General features: G+C 38.1%; 2 protein-coding genes across 4 annotated transcripts; one reads left to right on the forward strand and one right to left on the reverse strand.

Moving 5' to 3' along the window:
- Positions 1–90: 90 nt before the first annotated feature.
- Positions 91–18,962, reverse strand: LOC139961963 (protein Spindly-like). The gene is made up of 11 exons (XM_071961695.1): positions 18,754–18,962; positions 16,987–17,181; positions 16,367–16,606; positions 15,789–15,920; positions 14,971–15,120; positions 14,234–14,332; positions 13,438–13,548; positions 12,393–12,542; positions 11,531–11,616; positions 10,410–10,606; positions 91–1,031 (listed from the first exon to the last, which is right to left on the reverse strand). The coding sequence occupies exons 2-11, from the start codon at positions 17,149–17,151 to the stop codon at positions 532–534; spliced, it is 1,830 nt and encodes a 609-aa protein (XP_071817796.1). The 5' UTR covers positions 17,152–17,181; positions 18,754–18,962; the 3' UTR covers positions 91–531.
- On the forward strand, positions 1,782–9,559 carry LOC139961961 (E3 SUMO-protein ligase ZBED1-like). Of its 3 annotated transcripts, none has more exons than XM_071961693.1 (3): positions 1,782–2,274; positions 5,753–6,898; positions 7,572–9,559. In XM_071961693.1, exons 2-3 carry the CDS (start codon positions 5,780–5,782, stop codon positions 8,454–8,456), a joined length of 2,004 nt encoding a protein of 667 aa, XP_071817794.1. In that variant the 5' UTR covers positions 1,782–2,274; positions 5,753–5,779; the 3' UTR covers positions 8,457–9,559. The 3 variants fall into 3 exon arrangements, with proteins under 3 accessions (XP_071817794.1, XP_071817793.1, XP_071817795.1); XM_071961692.1 differs by having other exon boundaries at positions 1,785–2,474; XM_071961694.1 differs by lacking the exon at positions 1,782–2,274 and adding an exon at positions 2,499–2,679.
- Positions 18,963–20,098: the final 1,136 nt, after the last annotated feature.

Consider the following 20,098-nt stretch of genomic DNA (forward strand, 5'->3'; position numbering starts at 1 on the left):
TGTTATTGTAACAGCTAGTTCTGGTTATACTAACAAGCAGAAGTCTAGTGCATTGAAGTCATCGAAACCTCAATGCATTTTGCATTCTGGTTTATATTTGTCACCAAAATCAGCAAAGTCATTTGAGAAATAGATCTTTACCTTCTGTGTGCTGCCATTAACATGAATATGCTATGTCACTTGGAGTGACTCGAACTCGGGAGCTTATGATTGAAAGGCACTGGCTTTAACCCGCAGCTAACACTCTAAGTTAACCACTGAGCTAACACACTGAACACACACTATTGGATTTCCCCCTAATGTACTAGCTAGACTACAAAAAATGGTTACATTTCTTAATTCATTCCAGAGCTGGACCATGGACGCAATTCAATTGCAAAGGGCAGAGACGACCTCCAATCCCCCACCACTTCACAAATAATGGAATAAAACTAGGGACACAACACAACTTTAATACTCTGTAAATGTAAACAACTAATTCTTGTTGTCTGATTTAAGCTGTGCATAAAGTAAAAGTGTTACCTGTAGGTTTCATTGCTGTTTACACTCATTTTGAGAACTCTTATTTACATAAACTACTCTATTACGCGCTTTCTTGGATTTTTTCGGAGATGCAGTCCTGCGGTCGCAGTTCTTATCCTGTAAAACGCTATGTTCAATAGTTTCATCCGATGCGATCACCTCTACGTCATCACTGATCGAAACTTTCTTTGTCTTAGAGTCACTGTTGCAATCAATTTCTTCATCTCCAACAAGTTCAACATTTTGTCTCTTTTTGCCTCTGCTCTCGTCCGCACTATCGGAACCCCCATCTTCAGTTGTATCATGAGCCGCCGTCACCCCACTGGTGACCCTTCCATCCAGCACCACCTCCGCATCTCCATCTCGGTGTAATGATGTCGTCATTGCTTGCTCTTTATCGTTTTCCTTGTCAGTCTGGTCGTCATTAACTTCCGACACAGGAGGTCTCTTCGCAATGGCAACTTTCTCGAGGTTGCCACCCTTTATTACTTTGGCAGCCGTCTGGAGACCTGGAGGCGAAGGGGGATAAAATGGGAAGAAAATACAAATGTGTGGAGAGAAATGGGAATGGGGAGGGGGTACACAGACTCCCCAGCAGACCATTATGGAAAATGTATGAGTCAAAAATGTAGGATGAAAGCAGACATGATGAAGTCAAATTTATTCCTGATCATGTTAAAATAAAGGAATGCGGGATTCCAAAAAGTGAATATAAAAGAGAAAACACTAAATATTTATATAGCCCCTATATATGTATACTTTATATTTCATGCTAAGTTGGTACCTGAAATGACAGACAAATACGAAATGTTCAAATCGTTTTGACTTTCAAAGCCATACAAATGATATACGCCTACACATTTTTCACACAAATCCCCAATATTTTAAAAGCATAGGCCTAGTTCCGCCAATGATAGTATTACGACCAGAAATGCAGGAAAAGTAGTATAGGATTACTGGAAAGCTTTGGGAACATTACCCGAACACACAATCATACAGTAAACTGGCACTGGAATCTGATCCATGTTTGTGTACGACGAGATGTTTCCAATATCCCAAAAATCGTTGAAAAATAAAACATCATACATGTCGTACTCGCTTCTGTAAACATAATTTTAATGCACTTTATGTCTGCATGATTTGTTATTTAAATGTGGGCATGACCAATCACATGAAAGTTATACATGCGATTTTTATGATCATCCACACCCCCCCTTCCTCCGGCCCCTAATTCGTAGTGGCTGGGTTTGGATAGCTTTGAGGGTGCTCACGCAGGGAAGTCTTCTACATTGCTCGCACGCACCACAAAACAATATCAAAGGGAACGGGGTCCCTTATCTCTCCCGCCCCTAGTACTGCACCCATGGTAGCAACAAAGTTCCGCAGTCAATTAAAACATGCAACCAATTGACTAATACAGCATATAACGAAATGTTCAAGCTACAACGCAACGTTTCCTCCATTCCGATGAACACGCTTTTATTTCAATTGTCAGTGTCCGGACGTAGGAACGACTGAACACATAAACCTAGCGTCACCTCCCGACAAACCCGCGATGTATCGATCCTGAGAGGAAAAGTAGTTGTCGGCCACAATACAGTAATTGCACACAATGTGTATCAGTACAACGTACATAGGTATGTGATGAACAAAGACCTTAATTGTACGTGATACGATACCGCGGCTGTATGAACACAATAACCTTTTACAAGTGATATGCAACCGTCTGCTGATTGTGTGCACCGTTCATAGGTAAAAATATATACAAAGGTTCAACCAGTGTGCAAAACATTCAGTGAAATAGGTCAAGAGGGATACGTGGTGATAATTTCAGAACAGAAAACCATTTTTCAGTGAAGGTTCGAAGGCTCCGTTTGAGACGAGGTTTGCCAAGTGATACACCGTGTACTCGGCAATACATTATGAATCCATATGCTGTGGTAGATATGCAGGTATATTGAACACCGCGGGTATTGTGTGTAGAGACATTGCGATGTTTTAACGAAAAGGGCTACAGGGTCTGCTGCATAGCTCCTTTCACTAATATTTCAATGCGGAGCTTGTTAACGCTATATCCGCTAAATGACGTGCATTTCCAGTTTGATTCGTTTTATTACAGGGAAAATAAATTAGATATTTATTTAAAGAGAAAAAAAGGTGCGTTGACACATCGGAAGCCAACAGTTAATTTAGACGTTTAGATATAGGCTAGGCCTAGGTTATTGTAAGTTGTAGGGGGAAGAAGGATGCATGCCAGTTTAGTTATTACATATTCAGGACTGGTTATGAAATTTAAGCTTTACACCAAGGGAAGATTGAGTGGTACAGAAAATGAACTTCTTAATTACAATGATTTATCGGTACTAAAAGCAGTGAATAATCAGTGTGAGTGAAAGTCCTTATATTGTTTTAAGTGGTTTCTTCCTGACCTGAACAATTAAGGCTGTAGTGTAACAATCCAACTTTAACGTAACTATTGGAACTAATGTTTAACCAGTTTGAAGAATTTTGGGTGGGAAATTGTTTTATTGGGGGTCTTTTGAAGGCTTATTTTGACCTGTTGGTTTAGGACATGGTCATTCGCATCGTGGGCTAGAACTGGGTATGCAGTCCAACGGTTCTAGTGCGATTCTGCCATTCCGCCATAGGTTTCGATCTGTTCCGCCATGGCGGAAAGGCTCGAAACCTATGGCGGAAAGGTGCATTTTAGGAATGGATTTTACACAGAAATGTATCGGTGAAACTTTTCTGATTTAACATGGAAAGATAGGTACACCCTCTTCAAATGGGACGGTTCGCTGGATAGACTGAATTGAAGTTAAGACAACATTAGGGAATAGATACACAGTCTTTAATGTACATGTTGATTGAATAGTTTTAATTGTAAGTTCCTTAGAGTCGATACACTGTCTTCAAATATATAATATAGTTGGTTGAATAAATCAAATTGATTGTTAATTAAAAAGATTGACTCTGATTGCTAATTTAAATGACCGATTTTGTGGATTTTGCGGGCCTAGGTAGTGTGCTCTTTCCGCCATACAAAAGTGCTTTACCACCTTCGGAGTAAAGCATGACAACATTGTTATCACTGTTTGCCCTCGCAAGCATGTTTCTGTAGAGCTAATGTAACTCTCATATACGCCACTTTAAGTAGCTCATCTGAGCATTAATGAGTTATAAAAACGATGATTTAGCTCATTCTTTGCATCATGACTGTACATGTCTACTAGGTTTGTATTGACCAAAAAAAAAAAAACCTTTTAATTAAGACCAAATTTGACCTTGAAATGCCCACATAGTCCAAAATATATTGGTAAAATGTGATTTTTGAGGGTGCTGTTCACAGGCATTGTTGGGCATATGACCCTGAAAATGCAGTTTATTCGTAGTCCTTTTAATATGCTAGTGTACCACCCTCTTAATTGTTAAGCACCTGTACGCTAATTCTAAGAAGTTGTCATTAGAATTACTCGCAATTTTTGTGTTGGAAATTTGAGTAGATAACATAATATACACAAACTTTCTACTTGAGTTTTTTAAAAAAAAGGGTCAACACACCACTGAAAAATGGTGTTTAAAGAAAAAATTGAAATTTACCCTTAGGGCCAAATTGGACCCCAATTAGGGCCAGAAGTGAGATTTCTCAAGTTTAAAGGCGCAGTTCGTAAAACATACGACCCGCTTGACTTTCTATTGGCACTTTTCCTGTACAACTACCACTGGACAAGGATACTATGCAAATTAAATCTCAAACATGCCTTGTTTGTGAATATGAAGCACACTCAAAGTATGGCCAGTAAAGGGCCCCTATCTCATTTTCTGCCATTTTAATTACTTGATACGAAAAATTTAGACCGTAAAATGTTCCTCAAAATTAACTAAATTAGAAGACTGATCACATGTCTTCCACAATATCTGCAATATCAGACATTAAATAATTTACATTTATGCAAAAGATGCCTCCAAACTTGAGGGAAAATTTAGGGCTTTTAAAATGCAACCTGGATATGGTTGCTAGGCGTGGCCGTATCCTAGCAACGAAAAGTTTTAAAAAGATTTTTTGCCCAATTTCAACCTTTGAGATATGTGGCAAGACACCGTATCAATTTCAGGCGATTCGGAGAGGGTTGACGTGGAATTGACCCAAAAATCTGTTGACTTGGCATGGATTGACCCAACTGTATTCGGTCGCAAAAACTCAAGTCACCCTCCTAATCGACAAATCCCTCTTGAAAAATAGTGAAAGTAGGACACTCGTTATATGACATTTAAACTAGTCATAATTTTGAATTTCATTGAAGTTCAATTTTCATAAATTAATAACTGATAAGATGAAGCATAAGGGGAAGGGGAAGGGGGGAGGGGTTGGAGGATGTGTGCCCTAACCCCTAAGTTTTCTTGTTAATTGGGCTTTATACTGGTGCATTTTGGCACTTCCAAAAATTTGTCCCCAGTGGGTATATGAGATAAGCTATATATGCATTTGGGTGTTACTTGGAATCACTTTGGTACTTTAGAATATGGATGACAGTAAAAAGCTATATGATGATGTTGACATCATAATGCTTCAGATGCATTTTGTAGTGATTTAATTTCTTGATTTCAGTGACTTATCTTTGAAATAAGATAACTTATGGAATGTTCTCTTTTCTGAGCTGTCAAATTATTTTGGAATGATCCAACAGAACACAATTTTTTTGGAAGAATATTTTCTTCTGTGAATAGATGATTTTCTACCTTTTTTTTTTTTATAAAGAGAACAAACATTTTTAACTCATTTTCCATGATGATGTCACTCTCTCAATGTAGCCAGTAGATGCGTTCCTTCAAATTAGACAAGTGTAAAATATCAGCATGTGAAGATGCTATCAGGATGTGAGTTCTACAGTCTGTCTGTTCCAGAAAATTTTCTGAATTTCGACAGTCACATCGACTGAATTTCAGAACTTGGGAGTAGTACCATTTCCAATTGAGCTCATGTGGAGAAAGCAGTCCATGTGTAAATTTTTGGGTGTCCGTGGGGGTTTCATGATTTATTTTCCCTGTTTGTGTTAAAAGTAGATATAGCATTTAAGATATAAAAAAACAAAGAAAGGCAGGATAAAGAGTGACAGTGAAGGGTTGGATGGCATATTTGCACCAAATTAACAAAGAATTATGAAAGGGATCAGAATGACCTTACAACTATTATAAGACATATATGTTTTGTTCCTTCCTCACATCACAGCATCCAAATTTAGAAAACGGAATCAAGATGGAGCTTCCACCACTTCTCTTGACTCACAAGAGAAACACCAAATCCATCGTCTGGGAATACTTTGGCTTGGAGTGTAGTGAAGATGGCAGCATGAAGGACCGAGACATGGCCGTCTGTAACATCTGCCTGAAGAGAATCAGCGCCAAAGGAGGAAACACCAGCAACTTATTTCAGCACGTCGGAGTTCATCATCCGGAAGAGTACGCCATCATAAGGGATAAGAAACTGACGTGTTACGGCACCCCTCGGAACAAAGATGCTGTGGTAGTCCCCGAGGAACTGCACAGGAAGGTGATCTCGGTCTCGCCGGCACCAAAGATCCGCAAGAGGAAACTGCCGTCGGGTATTTCCTCGGGCCATGAGATGTATCTTCCTTCTCCGTCCCACTCCACGGCCGCCGTTGTCGGCGGTAAACCCTCTGGGGACGCTGCCGTTAGTCCCAAGCACAGCCGAATGACTGAACATATCCTATACTTTCTTGCCAAGGAGTTGGTATCACCGGATATCATGAACAGCAGTGGTTTCAGACGGCTTCTTAACGGATTTGACTCGCATTATCCAATCCCAGACGGTCAGTACTTTCGTGTTAATTCCTTTCCAGGATTTTACAGTGGATTGCGTACGACCATCGCAGAAGAGGTCTCCCGCATGTCATTCTTCTCCGCCACCATCGACATTCTACCGCTGCCCGGTGACGGTGGGGGTTCATATCTAATCTTTTCCGTACATTTCATTAACGATAATTGGGTCTTGAAGCATTGTTGCCTGGTTACTATGTATGTCCCTCCCAAGCAGGCAATTGAAGCAACAGCTGATGGATTGATCTCTCTTCTCGTGCCCTGGAATCTACCTCCTGAGAAACTCACCTGTGCTATAACAAAAGAATCGCGAGATCTCACCAAAATCTTGGAATATTTGGGATGGCCGCAACTGCCGTGTTTCGGTTCACGACTCCACCAAGCTGTCAATTCAGCTCTCGAGAGTGATAGCATAGCGACGCAATCGATAAATGATTGCAGGAACTTGACAGCTAGCTTTTTGCAAAATGTTGAAAAGAAAAGGAATTTATGGAAAGTCAAAGAAGAGTTGGACCTTTCTGATTATAGTCTTCAAATTGTAAGTAGCTTGTTTGCGATAGCCAATGGAGCTGATACATGTCACAGCAATGTGTCATTCAATCTCTCTATCGGTCTCTCTCTCTAACGATTGAAGTATAATATTCATTTATCTAGTCTGTCCATTAATGTATCATTCAACATTTATCAGTTCAAAGAGTGTTGCTCCCAGCCCAGTTGCTCAAGTTGTTGCGAAACCAGGGCTTAGTAAATGTTTACATAAAGGGTAGGTTGAAAGGTCGTTTAAGGTCAAGTCAATCCAAACATGAAATCCTGTGAAATGCTTCTCCTTTAGATTCCATCGCATCTGGACTAAATTTGGCGTCCGTGGTCAGCTGGTCAGAGGATGTCAAGGGTCATATATGGTCATAATTGGCCAATATGGATCTTCTGCTTATGGCTTTAACCAATTTTGACCACAGTTGCCAACATTCAACATTCACGAGTTGAGCTGAATGTGGATCATCTTGGGTGTTTTTTGTTGGGGGGTGGGGGGGGGGTAGCTAGAAGGGAGTTGCCATTTCAACAATTTTTTCAGAGAAAACTTGAATATGCATCAAATCTTTCGTAATTTGTACTGCATCAAAGAAGATGCCTGGGTAAGTAGATGCCAGATAGTGGTAAAATGAATTTGAAATTTAATTCCAAGTTTGCATGGCACTTTGTTTTTTCAGGATCGACCTGGCAGCTGGCAGTCTACACAAGAGATGATGAGCAGTGTGATAAAGCTGGAACCAGCTATTAGAAAAGTCCTCACAGACATCGAAGAGCCTCTCTTGGATGGTTTTCCTCTGTTCAAGGCTGTCAACGCTGCATTGGAGGTAATCACTGAAATAACAGGCATCCTCACGAGTGAGCATTACGTGACCCTCTCATCGATCAAGCCTCTTCTCCATCTGATGACCACGTCCATTTTGGCAGTCGCTGTTGATGACCACGAAGTGACCAAAAACCTTAAGAAACACATCGCAGAAACTCTGGTTGCTAACTACCAAGAATATCGCTGTCAGGTTGTCTTGAACATCGCTACTCATCTGGATCCACGATTCAAAGCTCTATTCAGCGACCAGAGTCAAGCTGAAAACGTTTCCGAAATACTCATCACCGAAGGCGTCGAGAACTTTCAGACGACAAACAGCAATGGAGACGGCGATGTGAAGGCTGAGTCAGCAGAGAGTGAACTTTCCAAAGGCAAACAGGGTGGTGCATTGACAAAGAAGAGGAAAAGCCTCGGTAAACTGTTGGAGGAGCTGAAGACCGCCTCTGACATAGAGACGCCACCCACCAAAATTCTCCGTAAAGAACTCAATTCGTACCTCTCGGCGCCAAAGGTGGACAGTGAGTGTAACCCGCTCGACTGGTGGAAATTGCAGTCTGGTAGTTACCCAAACCTTGCCGTCTTGGCGAGGAAGTATTTGAGTGTTTGCGCCACGAGCGCACCATCTGAAAACCTCTTCAACCAGAAGGACGAATCCCCGTTTTTGAGTGGAATGCTTAAAGACCCAGAGGAGGTGAACATGGCAATATTTTTATCAAGAAACCTGCAGAGTACTCTCTAATGTGCTGACTGGGCTATGCTAGACAATTGATATTTGGGGCATGGAGGTAGAATTTATATCGGCAAAAATGAATGAGTTTCTTGCCATTCATAGACTTCAACTGGGAATGATAACGATTAGATTTTTCATAGCAATTTGTGAGGTTTGTGCAGTTTACTTGTGATAAAAGATTTCTCTGTACAAAATTGTCCTTTGCATTTCTTTGTGTTTGTAGCATGTTGGGTTTCCTAGTATACTGTTCTGCTAATTAAATTCCAGGCCAAGATCAGAGAGTATATAGGAATTGTCCATACAGTTTAGCATGTCAATTGCTTAACAAGGTTCTAAAGTACCTTCAGTTTTCATAATTCGCAATCATTGATTCGACCTATGTAATATATATAGATATCTCAGGTGGGATTGGTTGGTGGGAGTTTTGGGCTATTGTTATAATTTGTTAAGCATGCTGGGGGATTGTTATTACTAACAAATGAAATTTCAAAATAGCAAGAAACATTTCAATATTTTTATAATGGTTTTATTTGTTCACTTTTGATATGTTAACCAGATAAATGTTTTGAAGAAAAGACACCAACGTGGGTAAAGTTTATGTGGGTAAATATATGATGTCACTGCACAGTGAATGTTGAATGTTCCAATCATTGACAGTTTGCACTTTACAGTAAAGGAGATATGTATATTGGTCCAAATGAGTACATTTGTCCAAATGCCTTTAATTTTCATCAAAGTAAAATTGCTGATTTTATGTGAGGTTGTTTATTATTTTGTTTAATTACTATGGATTCCATATAACCGAAAGAAAATGAGGATAATAATTCATGTTTGGTTAGATTTCAATACAGTTGAGGCTTTGAATGTTCATTGACATGGTTTGATAGTGTATTTATTTATGTATATGTCCTAAAGCACAGACCAACAATTATTTTACAGCAGATAAAATCATGGATGAAACGAACGAAAGATAAGTGACAATCGTGGAAAGGAGTAGTTATGACAGTAAACTTTTTGTTACGAAAGGAATCAAGTGTCTGAAATCTTTGATCATATCCTATTGATTTACTATTACTTTGCATGTACAGAAGTAAACTTTGAAAACAAATCTATATACTATTTCTTTTCTTCTCTGCTTTTCACTTTATGCATATTAAAGAAATACAAACATATTAATAATGTCAAAACTACCCCAAATTGATTGAATGTGCTCCTGCAATATCTTCATATTCACTACTAAGCTTATTATTATCAAGTAGATCTATATCAGTTTATACAAGCTTGACATTATTTAATAATACTTTGTGGATGAGCAATAACTCCTCATTCTCTCCTCCCCATTCTTGATCTGTGACAAGCATGGTGTACAGTAGGTAGCTTGGTAGTATTTGAATGTGACAGTATTCAATATTGCTGCCTAATGATAAGGTGTGCCACTTTTGAAATCGAATCTCTCTCATCTCAATTAAAAAATATCACAAACATATTTTATTGTTTTTAAGAGATTATGTCATCTTTATTGCTTCAGAAGAAAGACCAGTAATAAAGCACTACCTTGTCTATGAATGAGTTGCCACCAGCCCTTGGTATTTTCATGGTTTCATTGCATGTTAGCGACCAGAAGATGACAAGTTAAAATATTTGAAAATGAGCAAAGTTTGCTTAAATACACTCTCAAGTGGGTTTTCCCCCTTAAAGTCAGATGTCCCACTGCCCTTAAAAGTTTGTGCCCCCCCCCCACCCCCCATCAAATCCTCTTCTGCAGTCCCTGATAGCTACAGCAATATCCATACATTTCTTACTCATATTTATTACAGAGCAGGAGGAACGTTATGATTTTCGATGTATAATATTTTTATACATTGGAAGAATAAATAAATGAAACTGTCACAGTGCTTAATCTTTCCAGTAGTAATAAACCTGTAAACATGTAATTAAAAAAAAAAACAATGAACCACTGACCTTCATTCCCTTTCATCTTGACCTTTTCTCGGAGGTCGCTGATTTTAAGCTCCATTTTGAGGTTGACAACTTTACTCTTGTCCAATTCCTTCTTGAGGTCATTCAGCCTGACTTGATATTCGCTCTCTTTCGTCTCCGATGTCATGCGCATCATTCGTTCGGTATTTAACTCCTTCCTGAGTTTGTCACTTCCTTTTCTGCGTTTCAAGCGAGAAAACAAAGAGAAATTAGTAAATAATTTGCATTTCAAATACACCACAATCTCCCCATCCCCACCCTGATGATTACATCTCTGACCAGAGCTCCATGTATGTTACCGTACTAACAAGAAGACCAGATCACTAGTTAAATATGAATCACTCATAGAAAGAAACTTATTACACCTAATACCGAATAATTGCTGAGCTCAGAAAACCAATTCATACTGTACCTTTTGAATTCCAAATAGCAATAAGTTTAAAGATTTCAAGATAAAGCAAAATGGAGTATTCATCTGCCAAGGTGCATTTATATCTGCAATAGCATATAGTCACAATGTCAGAGTACTACGTCATTTCGGTTAATTTATATGTCACCAGTATCGATATGAACATATTTCTAAACAGGAGCATCAAGATTAAGACTATATGACAATCTATACGCATTACCATTAAGATGTAAACTGAAAGGTTTATAAATGGTCATAGTGGAAGGCTAAAGACTTACGGAAGGCTACACTGCCCTTCGTATCCTCACCTCCAACCAATCAATATGCACAATTTGTCAGTGGAGTTTTTTGACATCAAACTTAAAAAGAATGCAATGAAGTGATGCGATTTAAAAAAATTGTGACATTATGATGACATTGGTGACACTACGCTAAATAATCATGACAATGCAAGCTGCTCAACCTTTATTCTTGTCGGCTGACTGAATCTCTGAACAGAATTAGTAAGAAATAAAGAAGAGCAGTTTAATCTGTAATATCCTAAATGTAGTGGAAAATTTTACTGTTGGTAAGCTTGCATATGCTCCATTCTTACTAGGGAGCAATAAAGAACTTGTTAAGATTTTATTGGTAGAAAAACTTTCTTGCTTTTTTGTTAATATGAGATATGTAAAGTCAAACAAATTTTGTTTACTTTGCTTGCTCCAGGAGAAATGCCAGTCCTCCTTCTGATGTGTTGTTTTCCTCGACTGGCTTGTCTGTATGATGCGGCTGTGGCATCTGAAATGTAAATACACCAAAATATTTCAATTTTCATCATTTTATTGGAAAATATGACAGAATCTTTTTCTAAAGGATGGGGAATTGTATAGTAAATAGAGTTGTTAGTAAAAATTATGAAAGAGAATAATAAACAAGAATACAAAAAATGTTGTAGTCAAGTATTTAAGGCAGTGGACTTGTGATCTTTGGTTTTCAGGTTCGAGTCCTGACCAGATCATTATGTTGTGTCCTTGGGCACGGCACTTTTTCTCCATCACCTCTCTTAACCCAGGTGTATAAATGGGGACTGGGAGGTAACTTGTAATATAGTTGTGTGTGCCCTTTTGTGGCTGCACCCTATGGGAAGTCCCCCATTGGACACGTAAATGTGGTGCATGGTAGTGCTCAGGAGGGATTGTTTGATTTGTGCATATATACTTGGTGTGTGGGTGTGACAAGGTACCAATGACCTGGTTATAAGTGTTGTAAAGTTGTGCGAGGGGGCCTTGGCCTCAAAACAAAACTGTCAACCTTCAACTTTGAAAAATAAACTAACGGCAAAGTAATGCAGATGAGAAACTCTTAGTAACAGCAATATTCTGCAATATTATATTCTGCAAAATATGGCCAGAAAAAAAGGCAGGAAAGCTGCTGGTGGTATAGATACAAGGAGAGGACATGGTACCTAAACTGTACCAAAACAAGGCACATTTTGTTTCTTAATATTTTTATTTTTATATTTTAGTGAATGCTGGAGGGATTTATCTTTTCAGTTATGGTCAGTTTGGTGTTACCTTGGCAGATTTGGTGCCTTCAGATTCATTTAATTTCTGGAGTAGTGTTTGATTTTGTTGTCTGGTTCTCACCAGCGCCTGCTGGACTTCCTTCACCTGATTCACCGACACTCGTCCATCATCGGTTTGAAGGAGGTTGACGACTTGTAACTACGAGTAAAACAAAATAAACTCTGAATATAGTAATTATATTAAATATACAGCTGAAAATTAATCAAATTTAAAATAAGACTAAAATTGTTGTAAAAATTGTACCACGGTTTATTTCATTGATTTTATTGTTGTCAGTAGTGCTTTTAGGCAAATGACATCTGTGACAAGTACAGCAGGGAGCTGAGAGAATTCTATTATTGCTATACAAACCTGTCAGCTATTGTCGTGTTGCACAGATAGGGTGGGCCACTAGCATGATATCAGACAGGATGACTAATGAAGGACTGGAGGAGTTACAAGTATACACAGACTTATAGTCATAAACCATTAGTAAAATCTTGTGGAAAACTCTGTACGTTACATATTTACATATTTAAATAAGGACATTGGCTGGCTGCTCGCCCAGTTGTAAATGCAAAAATGCCAATATATGTATACTTTCATTTTTACACTAAGACCACTAAAGGATGCTCACACGTAGTGTTTCAAAAACTTAAGTAGTTGTATCGTACACCGATTTTTCTTTAGCTTTACTTTGAAAGAAATCTTATCAGAAATGTGGCACATACCAGCGTCCTGCGAGAGGTCATGGTGGAGGAATGGAGGACAGTGCAGAGACTGTTCACACTATACTTGCAAGTACCAGATGTATGGCCACCTTGACTCCCAGTTGACAGTAACATATTTAGAAGGAGGCATGTATTCACTTTTTGCTGCCTCACAACATAATCCAAATACTGGTAAGGAAGACCTTCATTAATGCTACAGGAATTACAGCCTATTGTCATTAATTAAAGACTGGGTTTAGCAAACAAATACTTCAAAGTGGAGTACATAAATCAAAACTTTCAGACAATGAATTATGCAAATGAGCAAAAATTAAACTGCTAACCTTTAGCTCCTGAATCCTGTGCTTGTGGAAGTTGGCTCGTTTCTTGGCAGACTCGTACTGCACCGACAAGGAAATATACTTCTTCTCAATTTCATGCCTTTTGACTTCGACCTGAACACAAGAATGAATAACATATCGTATTATTTCTTGAATGCATTCTTAAGTGGGGATATGTAAAGAAAGCCTTTTCAAAATTTTCAATTACAAAACAAGAGATAATGATCACTCTCATGCACGTTCATTTATGAACTGTAAGTTTGATTAATAATAATAATACTAATATTGAGGATTTATAAAGCGCAGACATATCCACCGATAACGATGCTCAAGGCGCATCACAATAGTACCCTGGTCAAAGATAACCTGTCAACATATAGACAATCCCTCCACATGGCAGCAGCTAAACAGCGCCAAACTGACTGTTTATCTCACAGGTCCTCATTTATACACCTGGGAGGGAGGCTATGGAGATAAAAGTGCCTTGCCCTAGGACACAACTCAATGATCTTGCCAGGAATCGAACCTGCAAGCCTTAGATCACAACTCTACTGTCTTAACCACTAGGACACAACACTCTCACATAATACTGTCATTTGTATTGGAATGCTTCACAGTGTTAGACAAACTCGGCTTACTGTTATTCAAGGACTTTCGTAAAATTCCTAAATGTATGGGCAACGACTACTTTGCATCACAAAGCCAGATGGTTATACCTTTAAAGAGTGGGGAAATAGCTCAAAGATCAGCAGAACCTTATAAACTAAAATAATATTATTTTATAATCCTGTTGACTTACTTCAGCAAACAGGGAATTCCCTTTCCTATTTGGATCCTGAGATTCTAATCTGAAGAGCTCCAACTCTGCCTGTTTCTCCTCGAGTCTCTCCCTGCACTCCTGTTGAAAATAAAGGAATTGCAAATATTTCTTAGTGCAGATTACCGTAGTGTAAGATTTATATTGACTTTCGACTCACAAGTTCTTCTTGAACAAAGACTTCACTAAGGTTTTAAGAAGAACAGATAATGTACAGTACAAACACTCATTTCAATTATACAGTCTCTTAATACTGTTAAGTTAAGACCTGACGTTTCGATCCTAGCAGGAACACCTTCTGATGCTTAAAGGTCGCCTCGGAAGAAGATCCTACTGGGATAAAAACATCACGCCCTCTAACTTTTAAATATCAACACACAGAGGCTTTTTTGCAGTAGATAAGCAATTTGCTAACACTTCTACTTCTCAGTTTTGTAATACTGTTTGAAACAAACACTGTTGTCGAATGATCTGAACAAATACCAGGTCATGTGAAGGACCACTATCAAATAATGAAGTTTATTCAGTAAAAATGAAGGCACCAGCTAGATTCACTTTTTATATGAAGATATGTATATATTATCTTCATTTGGATGTTCAATATTCCAATAATATGCTGAATCTTGAGAACTCAACCTTTCATAACCTTGAATCTTGCAACGTTCATGCATATGTAATAACTTTGTATTCCACGACACACTCCCTCAATGTGTACAAACCTCTATTGCACGCTGGTAGGATACACACTGTTGATGGCGGTCATCAGCTATCTCTTGTAACTCTTCTAGCCTTTTGTTTGAACTGGAAATGGTCATCTCCTGCTGCTTACAAATCTCCTCGCTTTCTGTTAACTTATCCATTAGTAACAACTGGTACAGGAATAAAACAAAGAATTAATTATAATTAAGGCATATAGGTGGACATCAAGGTGGACATAGGTCGACTTAAAATTCTTATCATGGGTCTGGCAATGGTGCTGCCAAACATGCTAGAATATAATTACCACTAGTAAAGACTCACAAACTTGTCAACACCACAGACCTGCTTTCAGCAACGATAGACAGAAAAATTAAAGTTGTTTGCTAGCGAAGAAGCGGTGCCAGTCATAGGTTTGTAACAACACTTCTGACGGGGAGAATCAATTGTCTTAAATCCCATAGCAACGGAGAGAATCAATTGTCTTAAATCACATAGCAACGGAGAGAATCAATGGTCTTAAATCCCATAGCAACGGAGACATTCACTGGTCTTAAATCTCATAGCAATGGAGAGAATCAATTGTCTTAAATCCCATAGCAACCTGCTATCCAAAGTGACCAAAATTATTACACAATTGAAGATGCATAAATCAATTGGTCCCTACAGAATCTCTTCATTTTTCATACTTTACAATCAAAGAAAATTTTTGTAAGCTTCAATGATGTTTTGAGAAATGTAGACACTGAATTACAACACCTGGCTAGGGTATTTCCCTTGTTTCTGTCTCTGGTGAATTTCTGCAGATCTTTGATCAGAGAGTCCTTAAAAACATGCTCACCTTGTCTACCTCTAGTTGAGTTGTTTGTTCCAAAAGATTAGCTACTTGGTCCTCCATATTCGTAGTTATATTCATCAATGTCCTATTCTGTCCAATTTCTGCCTGTTCAAGCCTCTCTTCCAAACACTGAATCTAATAATAAAAACAATATACAAAAAGAACTTTGTTTAAAGTGTAAATCACTCACAGGCTTAAAAATAAGCTGAGGTGTAACAGCTCTTCACTGGCCTATTCATTAAGGTACTCTTTGCTTCTACATATCTTTCTATATTCCTATTCAATAAGACTTTTACTATGCTTAAAGTCTTTTACTGTGGATTCTGTCACTTTGAATTATTCTCACACATTTTTAGGAGTATTATTCTATATAACTATTTGTCTCAGTGAGAGGAAAATGATTGCAAGGTGAAAGTAGAAATACAATTATAAATTTCAGCAAGATTTACCATTCCTGTACTTATCAGCATAATTGAAGTCAATTCAATTGGACTTTTGAAGGTACCATGAGCAAACAGAAAAGTTAACTTAGTCTGGACGACCCTGGAGAAACGATTAAATTTCATACTGTAAAAACTCACCTTTTCTTGTAGCTGAGTTTCCTTCAGTTTAACAAGATCCAAGTCTGCCTTTAGTGAGTCGTTCGATGACTTTAGTTTCTGTAATTCATTTGCATGAGTCATTTGGAGACGTTCGGTAATTGCATCGACCTCCCGTTTTGTACGGTCTGATGCGTTGCTCAACTCTGCCTCGTAGTGTTTCTCCATGTGGTCTTTTGATTCCAGATGCATTTGAAGCGAATATTTGGCCTGTTCCAGGCTCTAAAGGAAGACAAAAAAAAAAATGGTTTATCAGCAAACATCATAAGGTTGACAAGTACAGAGGAACAGTAGTGTAGGAAAAAAATGTTTGTCTCCATATTTGTTAACTATCCAAATGAAATGGAAAGCCTGGTAATTCTATAAGTTTTAAATTAAAATCTGTTTTAATAATGTAACAGGAAATAACATAGTCTGCAAAATTTATAAAGTACTTCGTTTTTCTGTGTACAAAGACTGCAATGTACATCTTTTCAGAAATTTGTATAGCAATTTGTGCACATTTGCGAAGCGGATACAGGATAAATTATTCCCTGATGTAGTGTAACGCATTGTCTCAACAGCAATCAGTTCTATGTATAGTATAATATCTAAAACATTACCTCAATTCTCTTATTACAATCGTCCATGTCTGCGTCATATCTCTCTGCCAGTTGCTGGTTTTCCTCCAGTAGCTGCTTTCCAGCCAAAGCTGCACGATTTAGGTTTGAATTACTCTCTTTCAACTGTTGTCGCAGCTCCTCCATCTGTTCGAATTGATCCGCCATCTTGTGTGATTACTTAGTTCCAACCGTTAGCTGCAGGGATCATTAAAATAAGACAGTACAGATTGAAAAAAAAAGACGTACATAAACTCCAGGAATGCAATTTAAGTGTCTCAATTCTTATCACATACATGTACAGTCATATACATCCAAAATGGTACATTTCTGAAGTAATACAATAAATACAAATATACCGTAAATATTCAGTATGATCTGACTTTACACTGTTGATATCATATGAAACTGAAAGCACAAACTAGTTCCAACACACGTTTGTGTTTCGGGGGGCCATGTCATTCCGCCACCGGTACATTCCGCCATAGAAAATGTGCTCTTTCTGCCATTGAAAAAGTGCCATTCCGCCATGTTACTCCCATGGCGATACAGCACTTTTGTATGGCGGAAAAAGCACATTATTGTGGGTGCACTGTAGGCCTATATACACTGTATATTGCTTGGCGTCACACTACCTAGGCCCGTAAAATCCACAAAGCAGTCATTTAAATCAATAAGCAGAATCGGTCATTTTAATGAACAATCAACCTAAATTAATTTGATTTATTCAACCAATTATATTAAATATATTTGAAGACACTGTATCGACTAACGACTCTTACAATTAAAACTATTCAATCAACATGTACACTAAAGACCTTGTATCTATTCCCTGATCTTGTCTTAACTACAATGCAGTCTATCCAGCGAAACGTCACATTTGAAGACGGTGTACCTATCCTTCCACATGAATCAAAACAATTTCACCGATACATTCCTGTGGCAAATCCATTCCTAAAATGTACCATTCCGCCGTAGGTTTCGAGCTTTTGCCCCAAGAGGATCGAGAGGATCGAAATCTATGGCGAAATGGTACGGCGGTATGTAACTATGGTGGAATGGGACTGGAACCTTGTGCTCCTACCATAACATAATGGCTTAAGACCCTTGAAATAGTTATCAAGATGTTTTACAAGTACTGTATTTTGTTAAATGGCAGGAGAAAAGGTGGCATTAATATGCGAGCAACTCATAACGAGTGGGTATGCTAACTATTGCCATTGGTACAACTGGTGTTTTCTCTTTACATTAGCAATCAACACTTACAGACCAGGCTGGTTTTGAGGTTGCATACCCAGTGATTTTAGCACATACAGTAGGCCTATATGATTTAGGTTTAGGCCTTTAGACCTGAAGCAACTCTAATGTTGTTTTAAACTTGCATTTTTAAACCTAGGCCTAGAGGTAGAATTCCCCTTTAATGGATCAAATCAATTTCACCCCACCATTGTTCAACCTAAGTATTGTTTAAATCATGGGTGATTTCCTTTTATAGTTGGTAATGTGACTGTCTATATCATTTTCCAAGGATCAGATCATCAAGTAAAAATGAAGTGTGTTAATTTGTTAAACGTTGTTTATGTAAGTCCTATTAAGCTCCATACTTCATTGTTGTCAAAGATTTTACCATTAATGTTACTGTTTAACTTTGTTTAACTTATATTATAGCGTTAGGCCTAAGTTACTAGGCCTATCACTTTGTTAATTGTGTTACACTGTACGGCCTAGCCTTCTGAACTGTAGGCTTAAATAACAAGAAATCCCACTTACAAAAGATCACTTCTGACATGTATACGGCTGCACTGATTCAACGAACAGCACTTCGCTGCACCGTAAAAACCTGTTTTTTTTTGATAAATTCTTCGATGACTGCTTTCTTCGGTAAACCTAACTCACTGTAGTTAAGTACGAATCATATCTAGAAAGAACACTGTATGTTATGATTGCATAACTTATCAGAAACTATTGAGTACTAACGTTAGGACATAGTACCGTACTGTGTCGTTTGAAAACTCATTAAATTTGAAATGACCGCTTCTAGAAGTGGTGGCGCCAAAGATGTTTGGTAATTATTATAACACGCAGTTCAATACAAAACGGGAAACTACGTTAGCAAGTTAGTGTCATCACCCTAACTTATCTACTGGAGGTGTAAAAAAGCGGTAGAATTGTAGGTCACGGTGATTTGACTACTTTTAAACATTCGTCGATAAAATAGGAAGATTCCGCAAAAAGAGTTGGCCACATGCATGTATATTGGCTGGGAAGCTAAACCTTCACTTCTTGAAGCTGAAAATCTGTAACATTATTGTGGGTTCATTCATAAGTGCCGTGATAATCCACACCATCAGCTATACTAATATATAGTATGGGTAGGTCATATATCAGTAGTAGTCATAGAAATTGATAAGGATGGTAGTAGTACAACAGATATCGAGTGTGGACTTGGAGTTCTTCTGCGTTTGTCGGAAAACCCTGTTGGTGGTATAATTGTAAGGATGATAATATAGCTTAATAGGGACATAGGAAAAATATTGAGATAAAAAGTCAACATTTCTAGATAAAAAGTCAAAATTTTGAAATAACAAGTCAAAATTTTGAGATGAAAATAAAAATTCTGAGATTTGGGGACACTTTTTTTCATATGTCCCCCTGAAGCCACCGTAGGATATATACAGAGGCGTCTAGTGATGTTTTTGAGACAGAAGTTATATGGTTCTATACTATGAAGAGAAAGATGGTTTAGGAGCAAAGTCATAAAGGAACCGACACCTTATTGGAGTTAAGTGCGCCAACCGTGGCACTCACTTTGTTACAAAATTAGGCTTAATAAGCTAATTCCCCTCAAACCGCTCCTGTTTCAATAAGCCCTTTGTATGATGTTCTTTTCACGCTCCGATAAGCAATTTTTAGGGTTACAAACTTGTATTTACGAAAACGCTGGGTTGGCCTATTCGACTATTTGCTTTAATGCTATAAGTATATTTACTGGGTACGTAGTACTATGAGAAAAGGTATACATTTAAAGTAAACACGATAAACAGATATTGAAGTACAAATTCATTAACATGACCTATGCAAAACGTGAAAGAACTACAATATTTGATGTGTCATT

Source organism: Apostichopus japonicus, chromosome 20, assembly GCF_037975245.1.
Source record: "Apostichopus japonicus isolate 1M-3 chromosome 20, ASM3797524v1, whole genome shotgun sequence".
NCBI classification, from domain to species: Eukaryota; Metazoa; Echinodermata; class Holothuroidea; order Aspidochirotida; family Stichopodidae; genus Apostichopus; species Apostichopus japonicus.

Coding starts and splice junctions, on each gene's coding strand:
- LOC139961963 (XM_071961695.1), bottom strand. CDS start 17,151: ATGGCGGATCAATTCGAACAGATGGAGGAGCTGCGACAACAGTTGAAA. Junction 15,921..16,366: donor AAACTCAGCTACAAGAAAAG/GTGAGTTTTTAC, acceptor TTTTATTATTAG/ATTCAGTGTTTGGAAGAGAG. Junction 10,607..11,530: donor TTTCTCCTGGAGCAAGCAAA/GTAAACAAAATT, acceptor CTTGAAACGCAG/AAAAGGAAGTGACAAACTCA.
- LOC139961961 (XM_071961692.1), top strand. CDS start 2,445: ATGAATCCATATGCTGTGGTAGATATGCAG. Junction 2,475..5,752: donor ATGCTGTGGTAGATATGCAG/GTATATTGAACA, acceptor CTCACATCACAG/CATCCAAATTTAGAAAACGG. Junction 6,899..7,571: donor CTGATTATAGTCTTCAAATT/GTAAGTAGCTTG, acceptor TTGTTTTTTCAG/GATCGACCTGGCAGCTGGCA.